General features: G+C 38.4%; 1 protein-coding gene across 1 annotated transcript; it reads right to left on the bottom strand.

The window, feature by feature from the left end:
* Nucleotides 1-673: 673 nt before the first annotated feature.
* ptgs1 (prostaglandin-endoperoxide synthase 1) lies at nucleotides 674-9323 on the bottom strand (the record flags this gene model as incomplete). Its single annotated transcript, XM_079160789.1, has 11 exons — nucleotides 674-1487; nucleotides 1970-2117; nucleotides 3030-3316; nucleotides 3964-4210; nucleotides 5283-5366; nucleotides 5528-5709; nucleotides 5781-5924; nucleotides 6700-6840; nucleotides 7338-7454; nucleotides 9153-9230; nucleotides 9317-9323. The coding sequence occupies 11 exons, from the start codon at nucleotides 9321-9323 to the stop codon at nucleotides 1138-1140; spliced, it is 1785 nt and encodes a 594-aa protein (XP_079016915.1). The 3' UTR covers nucleotides 674-1137.
* Nucleotides 9324-12751: the final 3428 nt, after the last annotated feature.

Here is a 12751-nt window from a genome sequence, read left to right as displayed (position 1 = left end):
AACAGTCTTGAAATGTAACCCACAGAGGTCAGTGCAACCATACTTTTCTGCCATTATAGACAGTTGAAAATGAATCCCCAGCATAGCTTTGGTGTAACTTCTCAAAATGGATACTTAATTTAGATTTCTTTGTAGTTATTTTTGCATCAGAAGTAGTGCACAGTAAGCCTGCAGTGTGTTCAGCATGCGAGCCCCCATGACATACCAGTATTGGTTTTACTTATTTAGTTAACACTAAATACACATGAACTAATTACATTTGAAACAGAGAAGTACTGCAGACAAAACCACAGCAGTGTGTGATCACTTTTCTCACACACGCAACAAGGTGATACAACACCCTCTACATCCTGTCTTTCAGTCAGTATGAGAACTCACACAATTACCCATTTAGTAATGGGATTGTAGATTTTTCTTAATTTATATTATATAGAAACAATCTCATCGTTGCAGTACAGATTGGTTTGATCTGCACTCCTCCCTCATGTTGAGTTGCTCCTGATCACGGTACTTAAACCCCCAGTGGAGTGGCCAGCTAGTAACTTTTATTTAAAAAATTCCAAAAAAGATTTTATTTCGTACAGATTATAAACATTATGGGGATGTATGTTTAACGAAAAGCATGCGTGTTTCTACTAATATGCACAGAGAACAATCATTTCTCATAATTCAACCACTTCTTTATTTATTTAATATAAAATACAGTGAATTAAATCTTTTCTAATAACTGGTACAGTACATGTTGAGGTATTTTTTGGTCATCAAGAAGATATAGCGATATAAAACCTCCACTTTGAAAAGAAAAGGAAAAAAAAGCACAAAGAATACAGATCTAAATAATGATACCTTTATCAAATTAAAATGCTTTTCTGATGTACGGAGGAATATTCTTGGTCCGGAAAATATTGAATTTGTCAGTTGTATGTTTTAGAGGTAGACCTGCTTCAATGCACTTAATGCCATTAAATGCAGGCATGAATACAACCACTGATTTAGCACATGTAGAATTAAAAACACTCCTCTCCTAAAATCCAGTCCAAATGGGATTATGACAAAGACGTAATGATATTAAATACAACTACAGTATCTCCCACAGTCAGTATATTAACAAACGAATTATGATTATTCAAATCGTCATTAAAGTTCAGTAGATAATTTCCTTGGTTTTGTTTCCTCCTCGTTCCGGGGAACATGGAAGTCCACGTATGGACACCACTTGGTGTTGAGGCACACCAGTTTCTTCAGAGTGGAGGTTTTGACGATATTGAAACCAGTCTCTCCCCCAAAAGTGCTGGGCTTCCAGTACTCAGGGGAGCAGATGGGGTTTCCCATCAGGCCTTTCAGGGAGAAGGGAGCACCCATCTCCACCATGCTCTCACCAAACAGACTGTTGGGACGTGCTTTCTCCAGCAGGACGCCGGGGTAGAGCTCCAGAGCATCTATGTCACCATAGAGCTCCTCCAAACCTCTGGCCATTTCTATGTCATCTATTTGGAGAAGAGAAAACAGCAGTTAATAAACTGTTGGCCTGATGAATCATGTTACACCAGACCGCCCTGTATGTTATCTTTAACCATTTCAAAAACATAGTGTGCTAAACCATTCTCAGTCATCTCAACACCGATTGTTTTATGTTTCGATCCACTATAGCAGCACAGCTCCAGTGAAATTTTGGCATCGTAGGTTTCTGCAAACAGCTGGATACGTTGCATGTCATAGTTTCTGAAGCAAAAATATATTTCATAAATACATTTCATATCTCGGATCACACTTGCAGAAACGCCCAATGCCGCCTGGTTCTTTTATCAAGTTATCACCGTTACCACAAAAAATAAAGAGAAAATACCGACTTCATCTCTGCAATGATAATGTTCGTTTTTCCTAAAATCATTTGACATCCAGCTGTGGCAAAGAAATGTCAAATTTGAAATCAAAGGCATAAATGCTGTGTTACATTATTCCTGCTTACCAGTGAAGTCATAAAACGAGGTGTATGGCTTTAGGTTGAACTTCTTCCTGTATTCATTAAAGGGCTGCACACGTGTTGCTCGGGACTCTCTGATGACCATTTCTGCCACGTTGAGCACTACTGCATGAGAGTTGTGACCTCCACCTATCTGGAACACAAACAAAGATGTTACTTTGATGGTGTCACTGTTCGTGGTGACACCATCAGCCAGATAAAAAACTGTGCATCTTAATTCTCAGCAAACAGAAATAAGGTGTTGCAAGGAAGTGATTCTGCTGACAGATATAATATTGTCTCTCATTTGATTTTAGGAAGTGATTAAGAAACACAGTGGCTTAGTGCTTAGAAATACGTGTCCTGCCACATGTTTCACAATAACTGCAGTAAAATGAGAGGTTTTCTCAAAGGAATCTGGTGCTGGAGACACTTTAGTCCTCAGGGACAGCAAAAAGCAATACAATAGGAAATTAGATAGGCGGAACACAATAATTAGTTATTAAGTTCCTCTTAGTAGCTTTAAAGAGAAGTACAAAAGTTTCATCAGCAAAGTGTGCTTTAAGTAACGAAAGGTAAAAGTACTTGATCTGCAGGAAAATGACCCTTGACTGACATTTACAGCATTATATTTTTAATACTGATGCATCAATGCAAGGCGGATTAATGGGACAGGATAGAAGGAAAAAAAGAAGCTCTGTTACACTCATTTGTATTTAATTCTTTGGTACTTTTCTTTAGTTAACTATTGAATGATTTTACTTCTTTGGGACTTAAACAGATACGTAAATAAAATAATCTGAGAAGTTAAGAGTTAAAATCTCTTTATCAACTCGATAAAGTTGATGTAAAATCTTAATTTGAAAAGTAACTAATAACTACAGCTGAGGGATAAATGTAGTGGAGTAAAAAGTACAATAGAGTATAAAGTAACATTAAATGTACATACTTAAGTACAAGTAACTTCACATCTAAAAAAGCAACTACAGTAACCCGGCTGTAGCAGCGGCATTGGTACCGCCATCACTGGATTCTTGTAAACAAACATTAGACGGTCCTTATCTACCTGTCCTGCCGGTTGTTTGGAGAAGGCATCCACCATTTTCTCCACACCGTAGTGCATGAGGAGGGAGGTGTTGAAGATAAACTGGGAGTACGGGATTTCATCTCCGTCGATGAGGAAGCTGTCGGGCATGAGCGGGTGCCAGTGGTAGAGGTGGCAGAACTCCAGAGCGATGCGGTTGCTGTACTGGAAACGTGCGCTGAAGAGCAGGGTGGGGTCGAACTTCAGATTCAGCAGGTAACCACTCAGATGCTGCACGTACTCTTCTATTATGATGTTGATGATCTCTCCTGGGGGGGGGGGCAAAAAATATCATCACTTGATGTCACACACACTGAGCTAAACCTTATCAAAATGACTGATAATTGTTCAAACAATTAGAGCTGAAAGTTAATTCCTCTATTAGTTGATTGACAGAAAATTGATAATCGACTTATCTTGCAAGTCATTTTGCAAGCAAAAATGCCCAAAATGATTCAGCTCCAGGTTACAGGAATTAGGTACTTTTCTTGGTCTTAAATTATAATAATTTTAATATTATCGTGATTTGGACTGTTGGTCGGACAAAACAAGGCATTATATGAAGTCACTTTTGGTCTGTTTTCATAGTTTTCTAAAGTTTTAAAGACCAAACAATGAATTAATTAATTTGGAAAATAATCAGCAGATTAATCAATAACAAAAATATAATAGTTTTAGCCCTAAAGAAAATGTAACATGCTTACTAAATATATTATTTTACTGAAAAGAAAAGAATCTAGAAAAAACTGTCAGTTCTGCACTGAAGAGACATAATTGTTTTAACTTGACTTCTTTCACAAACCTATTGACGGTCAAAAACCTGTCAAAAGTTATTTCATATTTACAATAATTAAAATCTATATTTGTTCTAATCCCTCTGTCACAGAGAAAGAAGAATTGCTCCCGACGCCCTCACCAATGATGATGAGTCTGGTGGTCTGGAAGAGCTGCTCATCGTCCCAGGTGGGATGTTCTGCCTTCAGGATGTCACAGACTCTGTTATGCTCTCTCAGCCATACGGTGGCGTACATGGTGAGGCCCGGCAGGAGGCCGAACACCTCCTGACCGATGACCAGGCGCTTTTCTGGAGGGAAGTTTTCAGGATACACCATGTGCACGGGGACCTCAGATGCAGTAGGAGGGTACATCTCACCATTTACTGTCTGTGAACAAACAAAGAAAGTAATTCAGAGAGAGATAATTTGAAGATGTGATTCTGAACCATTTAAACGTTTTAATACCCCATTTTCTTCACCATCTTTCAGTAAATTTAAGTTTTGTTGTGCACAGGTCATGACAGGACTTGTGGTAGAGTAGGCCTCCCACAAAACAGACATCCTCAAGCAGAGTGGCTTATAGATAAAAAATGGTTTGAGGAAGTTCCCTCTCAAACCCTGATAACAAGCATGTCGAAGGCACTCAACCAGTTAGTGTGACACAGGAAGTAAAAGTTTATCAGGACTGACAGTCTTAACACAAAATACTAATATTTAGAAAATATTTTGTAATGTAATGTAATGTCTGATATTTTTCAAAGATAAAGGCAAGAAAATGCTCGTACAACTTGTAAGTCTTAATGTAGATGTGTTTGACATTTTGGGAAATATTCTAAATAGCTTTCTTGTTAAAACTTAGATGAAAATATTGGTACCACACATCACTGTTTTAGGTGGATTAAACAAATGAGATGCTGGTAGGTGGATTTTGTTCCATTCAGACAGAACCAGGCTAGCTGTTTCTCCTGATTCCTTTCTTTATGCTAAGCTAAGGTAAGCTAACCTGCTGCAAGGCCATTGAATGTAGTTGATACACTGTCTTGAGCTATGGGGTATAATACATGCGCAGGGTAACTGGAGCTGTTCTGTTAACGTTTTGGGTACGCTCGAATGGATGGTGGCCGTTACAATAGAACGTTTGTGTATCTGTTTTAAAGTTCTTTTCAATGATTGCAAAATTGTAATTTTCACCCATAAAGTAGGCTACACTGACACCACAGTGAAACAAATCAATCATCCTCATGTTTTATGATTGTGTGTCAGCTAGCGAGCATGTCAGTAAGTGCAGACCACATTCAAAATGATGATTCTGTGACGCTGTGACATCTCTTCTTTTAAATCTGCTTTAAATCTGCTTGCCGTCTCTTGCGACATGTGAGCGATTAATAAATCTTCTCATCTAACTCCAGTAAAAAAAGCCAATAAGCATATTTCTTGAAATTAAGACTCTCTTTATTACCTGATATTTCAACTTTCCATCTTCATGAAGCCGGAGGTGATGCTGTCGGATGAGGTCGTCTCCGTAGATATTGCTCGCATCCACCTGGTGAGAGAAAAATACATGAATGTGTCAATAGATTCAAAAGTCAAACACATTCACAACCAACAATGAATTCATAAAAGGTAACAGGTATTTATGGTTTAATAATAACTAAAGGATGGTTGTGGCTGACTGCTGAACTACCAGTACTGTGTGTGTCTCACCCCGTGTCCTAAAGCCTTGGTGAAGCCACCTTGAACTTTATGGGCTGTCTTGAAAAACTGGTGGGTGAAGTGTTGGGCCATGAAGGCAAACATCAAATTGGTTCCCTGAGGGTCTGGCCTAAATGTCTTCCTCCTAAAAAACCTCTCAGTCAACACTTTGGGATCAGGCAGATCCGGTTTACCTGTTGAGAAAGAAACATTTAAAGATTTCCTCAGGAACACCGTTGTCTGCGTGCAGTTGAGCGGGTCTCACCTTTAGCTCCCATCGGTAGAGGGCAGTCTTCGGGTACCGGAGGGAGGAGACGGGTGTAGTAGGAGATGTTGTAGTACGACTCCCAGTTGAGGTATCCATACTTGGTATTGTAGGTCGGAGGGCTTGGAATAAGGTCGCTTCTGACTTTGTGAGAAAAAATTACAAAATATTGTGAAATACAAAATTATTTTTTGTACATTTTCCAATTTTACTGGCTCTTTGAAATGAATGAAGCACCTTGTTTGGACAGCTGATTCATTTCCTATAAAGATTTAAGGGATAAGGCTGGTAAGATACTATATGTGTCTTATTGTCAACACATGCACTGTATGTATTTCTACTCAGCCCACAAACACTGTCCTGTAGCAATATTTGCTAGCAGACCAAATGTGTATTAATCCGCAGCTGAACACATCTTTAGTGGGCACCAATGGGCATTTTCATGGGTTTTATTGGCAATAAGTTAAGTATAGAATAACAATAGACTTCACCTTAAACTATGCTTTCAGTTTGCTTGCAAAGAATACAACAGCCCAAAGTGAGAGCATGATGCAACTCTGAAAATATATAGCAAAGGAAATCATAATGCTCATTCATATCTAGTAACCCAGTCCTCTTTTGTGTTCCACCAGGCCTTATCTAAAAAGGCAATGAACTCAGCAATATATTCATCAAAATGTGTCTCCACCTTTAAATACATCAATGTTAGTAAAACCCAAACTCCTGGACAATACTGCGTATCAAAGTGTACATGCTGTGACAGTAAATAACAGCGAAGATCTGTAGAAAATGGTGGGGAAATATTGGCTGCAAGCCAGTCGTGTTGATTTCTCTGCTGTGGTCTGTGTGATTCTGCTCATTGATTGACTTGTTGCGGGGTTGCAGTTTTTTTTTACCTTGAACCTTTTTTTTAACTTACCCGTCAGCACTAATCTCATGACTGTGTCCCGCAGGAAAGAGCTGTTGACGAGGTCCCAGAACCAGTGGAAGTGGGTGAGGATGAAGTGAACCACTGAAGGGCTCGGCTTCAGCGTGAGACGAACTCTGGTCCAGAGCTCCGCTGCACACAAAGATAGAATAAATATTCTTTAAATAAACTCCTAATGAATCAGCCTTTGTGCAGGGTTTATAAATTGTGACTATTGTAAATAAGTCATTTATCAATGCTTTATAGCTCACATTAAAGCCATTAATACTGTAAGAGAAACCTTTGTGCTTCTTCTCCTTCAAAATGCCCCTTGCTTTATGTTTTTAGTTCTTTAGTTCATTAAGTGGTGAAGGGTTAGGATGAGGATCGGTCCATCGGGCTGTTTGACGTTCACCCTTCTGATGAAGAGCTGCAGGAACTGCAGACTTTATAGATTATTGTAAAAACCCTTTCTTAGTGTTTTAACTATACATCATTTAACTAAACTAAGAAGAGCATTAGAGTGGTTAGGGTTAGCATGGTGTTTAGGTAAATGTAACATTTAAGTAGCACTGGAGCTAACAGGTACTTGGGAAGTTGACCAGCCGTTCACTTGAAGGGTGACTTTTAAATTATTTTTCTGTACTTACGAACAGTGCAGTTGTCTCCATAGAAGCCAGTGCGAGTGCAGTCACATTCGTAGCGATCTGTACCAAATCTCACACACACTCCTGAGTTCTGACAAGGGTAACAACAACAGGGATTCACTGCAAAGGAAGAAAAAGATCAACTTACTTTCTACGAATGAATAATTGGAATGTTGCCACTGCTGAACTAAATGACAGTGCAGACGGTGTATTGCCTCAGAACATTACCGAAACCAAATTCAAACACAGACAACCTGAAAATTCATTTACATATTACTGTGTGTGTTTGTGCGTGTTAATCATGTCCCATAACATTTTAAAGCTAAAAACAACTCGAAACTTTTATTAACTCACATTATCACTACCCCAAAAATGTAACCAGCGGTTGCTTGAGGATTAGGGAAGTCGGCTGCCTGCCCTCATTACCACCCCTGACTCAGAATATACGGTTCACAGAAAGTCTTTACTAAATTAAGACTTCATGGCTTGTAAAACGTTGCTGCTGCCTATAGCACCAACCCCAACCACCTCCCTCATATCTTCAACACTCTGTCGTAGTACGGCTTCCTGTCCTCCCTTCAGACGTGCAAAAGTCCAATGTGATAATGAGAGGCAGCAGTTTTTTCTTCCTCATTAGCTATGAATGAGAGGATAGATAAGCATGCCCACCCTACATGAACGGCAAATAAAGGTTTCTAAAAAGGAGAACTGTATGAATGCATGCATGAGCTGTTTAAAATAGTACTGATGTGTTACGTAGGTCTATATGTTTACCAGGAAAGCAGATAAAAAATGCATGTATTGCACACAGCATGAGTAAATGTAAAATGGTTCTATTTCTATTGAAATGTAATCAGTGTTAGTCTACACTATGGTAAGAGGTATTTCATTACTATTTCACATTCTTTCATACCATTGCTATGTATATTTACACTCTTTTATCAAAGTCCATCAATAGTGGCTTGATTTGAAATAAAAAGTCAGTTTATTCATACATGCATTCATGGAGCGTTTCCTAAAGAGTACTTTTAGGTTTGATACTTTAAGTATATTTTGCTTTTGTGCTTTTACTTGAAATTATGAATTATGAATGCTGGACTGTAGTTTTATTGAGTGGTATTTCTACATTTCATAAAACGATCTTAATACTTCATCCACCACTGCTGCTGCTGAAGCTGTTTTCTAATATTTCACTGATTTTGATACAACAACCTGATATTTTCTGCGTTTAACTCTTAATTTACGATATGGGCTCCCTGCTATCATTCATTAATTTGCTGTGAAAAAAAGTGATTGTAGCGTATAAATGTCGAACTTTACGTGACAAAATTAAGATTGGAAATGTAATATTGTAAACTTCCTTTTTACTTTCTGTCACCATGTCTGTCTCAGTTGTTGTTATTTGACTTAATCTGCCCTTCTGTCCAAGTCTACAGTCACTTCTCAGCTCCCCCAGGCCACTACATTTACCGTTCTCCATCCATCCACCAGATGCCCTCAGACTCTCCTGTCTCAGTCACCCGTCTCTCTCATCCACCTGCTCACCCGTTTCCACTCTCCCTCATCAGCCCTGCAGTACACAACAGGCCTATTTGCACCCATTCTCTGCCGGATTATCAGTGTTTCTTTGTGCCTTCCTTACTCATACAATACTCTACCTATTAACCCTTGTACTATAAGCTTCATAATAAAGAAAGAATGTATGCATCATCATGAAATACAGTTAGTATAATTACTACAACCTCAAACCAAATTGCGAAATGCTTAGTCTAAACAATAAAGACGTGTTGTGATGAGGGGGGGAAATAAACGTCTTACCAACACTTGATTCAGCAGCACACGATGAGCTCTCCAGCAGCAACAGGTTGAGAAACCAGATGGAAAAGATGCTAAACTCTACAAGAAAGAATTACAGGTGAATATGAACTGGCAGTAAAAACATTAAATTCTGTCTGCAGGTGTTTAATAGTTTGAGGACTCACCTTTCATGGTTCCCACGAGTGGATCGTTCTCTGAGGGCTCACAATTAAATTATAGTTGTCTGAAAATTAGTTTCTAGAAAGTAATTTGAGAGACATGGGATTGCTACTCTCTTAACAACCCAAAGACCTGCTAATGTGGTCGAATGGGCTTTATAACCACAGTTATAGGGAATGGGTGGTGACACAGCTTCCTCTACTTCCTCCATTTAGTCAGCAATACATTTCAAAGAAGGTCTGCTGCCACTGGCGCATCGTTTTGATCGTTTTTAACCAGATGTGGTGGGCGAACTGATCTCAGAATTACATCTAGTGTGTAAAAAGTATTCAAATGATGAACATTATTAACTTTAATGTGTCATTCAATTCATTGCAGTGAAAGAAAACAGTTAAGGATGCGCAAGGAAGATTTCAAAGCGCTTTATCACCACCTACTGGCGAATTAATATAACATTCAGGGCTTTACTTGTTTAAATTAAACCATTACATTTCAAATTGACTTAATTAAAAGCAAGAGGGTTTTACAAAATTGACCCCAACACATGTCGGTACTAAATATCCCAGTAACCCTAAATGCTCTTGTGCAATAGACACCCTCATTACACTTTAGATAGATAGATATATATATGAACTTTATTCATCCCCAGGGGGAAATTAGTTTGTAGTAGCAGCAATTTACAGAGTAAAATAAAATAAAATGTGTGTGCAAGATAAAACTACAATTAATTTGTAACTATGGTGGACTTTTTTAGGATTACATCCTACAAAACTGCTCTTAGTGTTGCAGACAGAAACAGAGTAGAGTATTTGCATTCACTCAGTGGCGGGCCGTCAGGGCCTGCAAAGCCTTCTCTGCTGGCCTAAACAGAATCACAAAGTTATAGCTATTTTATAATTTAATATTTTTTCTTAAAAACACTACATGTATCATAATTTATAAAAATATTTTTCCCATTATCTTATTTTCTCATTGCACAGCTACTGTGTTCCTCAGTTGCTCTGCTTCCAGTGCAGCTTGTTTTAAGTAGAGCTTTTATCCAATCAGATTTCACCTCTGTGTCTCTAGGTAAGAAGAGAGGCCCGAGGCCTGCAGACTCACCAGTGCCTCCATGTGCAGTTTAAGTGAATGGGGACGATATTGTTGATTGGCATAGTCTTCAACCAATCAGATCTTTAGTTTGAGATTCTTGGATGCACCAGATAGGCCTGCAGGCCTACAGCTACGTCAGCATTAGCAGCAGCGCTGCAGTGAGATTCTGTGCTGTGATTGGTCAGTGGGCGAGCACGTGACTGTCGTGAAACGAAACTTACAGCAGAGGCTTAGTCGAGTAGTAAGAGTTCATATTGAAATATATTAATGAAATTATGATATTTTTTGCATTTTGCTTGGTGTAGATTATTATTATTTTTACCTAGCTTTGTTTTTTAACACTCGATGACTGAAATTGGAAGAGAAACGGATTTGTGAGTTGGGATTTAACTGTGGGATTAAACTCTTTGTCAACAAAGAAAGGGGGATGTGATCAGCATTTGGTAAGTCAACTGGTTTGTTTTTTTACATCTAATATCTAAATGGCCCTTGAGTGTGTAGCAGAATGCATGTTACTGCTGTTGTTTTTCCGTTAAGCTAGTTAGCCTAGCCTCTCAGGACACTTGCGGGACACAGCTGTTTTTGTTCTGGTTCAGAGGTCACACAGACCGCTGTCTCCTAGTGAGCGCAGAAAACATTATATTTCCTACAATTTAAGCTTCTGCATTTTCCAAATGCACTAGTATTACGGTTTATTACAAATACGTATATAGTTACAGCCCAAGAAACGAATAATAACCCTAGCTGTGGCGCAATCATGTGGTTATAAGGTGGTATTTCAGTAGTGAAGGCCCAGGTATAAAATGCACGGCCCGCCACTGCATTCACTGTTTATCATATCAAAGATTGAATATTTGTTGATCAATTCAATGTAGAATGTGGAGCGTAGCATTACTTATCAATGAACAGATACTGAGAATACAGTCTGCACTACAAGGTCCATTTAGAAGCAGTTCTGGAGCTTTTGATAATATTACACAAGCTTCTTCAGCCGATTGAGTTGTTCCTTATTAGGTTTTGATTTTACTGAGCAGTTTTAGGACTTCTTGTCCAACATCTATACCACAGAGACACTGACACGGACTGGAAAAATATATCTGATTTGTGTTTTCTTGGGAATATGGGGGTTGAGTCACAGGACAGAGGACGTCCTCTTTTTAAAATGAACCAAACATTGCTGTTGAATAGCCAAGTTCTGATCTTTGATACCTTCCACAGAGACATCATCTGAGCCAAACCTATGTGAGATTTTTGCCTGTTGAAGTAATTTCCTGCATACTGTAGCAATTTTAAGACTAGCTTGTCCACATGGAGATGAGTCAAATCTTGACCAAAAACATGTTCAGCTAATTTTTTTGAACTTCGCAGACCTTACCTTCCGCTCTCTCTGAAGAGTTACCGAATGTTTCTTATTTCCAACAAATGTAGAAAAATAATTCACTTTGTTCACATGGGCTTAACTAAATTTATTCTAGGAATACAACCCTTATTAAAAACATAAGCAGCTGATCAGTCTTTGCCAAACCAAAAACCACAACAGCCGTGGAAAAGGTTTCTTTTCCATGTTCTATTATCTACGAGGGGATTATAGTGTGTGTTGTGGTTCATGTAAATTAAAATCATATTTATCATTGAATATATACGCCGACGTTTTCATTTTCATCTGGCCAAGGGACAGCTGTTGAGTCCTTTACCCACTGGCACAATTACAGTGATGTTGATCAACGATCTGCTTTGTTACGGTAAAAATGAAAAAATGTTTGATGATAAAGTAATGTCATATCAGAAGAAGCATCTAAAGTGGATCTTATTACTTTACCATAAACATTTAACAGGTGTTTTATGCTTTCTCTACACAACAATTGTATTAGTCTCTTTACACATTTAATCCTGGCTGTTCTACTTGAAATGACTGCCTAATGTTTGGGCTGAATGTTTATCTATTCACCATCTTTAGATTGTATTTACTATACCTTTGTTTGTTATTCCATATAAATAATAAATAATAATTGTATGCAACTAATTCTGTAGGCTTTTTTTCTCTGGACGTTACCGTCTTCAACACCTGTTTCGTTTGAACCTGTTGTTCCTATATTTTGTGCACTGGGGTATATGGTTTCTTGTATATGGAGAGAAAGACAAAACCTTCTGCCTGAGGCCTTGAACTGTCTTTTTGTGTGTTTCAATAAAGATTTGACCTTTTAAGAAATAGATTTTAATAGTCCTATGTGTGCTTTCTTCAACTAAGTTGCCACTGCAGTACAAAGGAACACTGATCCGGTTCCTAAAGTAAAAAAAAGGAGTAAAACCTTTAATCATACGAGTAGGAGGAGCACTTTCATGGAGCA

Source organism: Pholis gunnellus (genome assembly GCF_910591455.1).
Source record: "Pholis gunnellus genome assembly, chromosome: 6".
Taxonomy (NCBI): domain Eukaryota; kingdom Metazoa; phylum Chordata; class Actinopteri; order Perciformes; family Pholidae; genus Pholis; species Pholis gunnellus.
The sequence above is the reverse complement of the archived record's forward strand: the minus strand, read 5'-3'. Positions and strand labels throughout refer to the sequence as shown.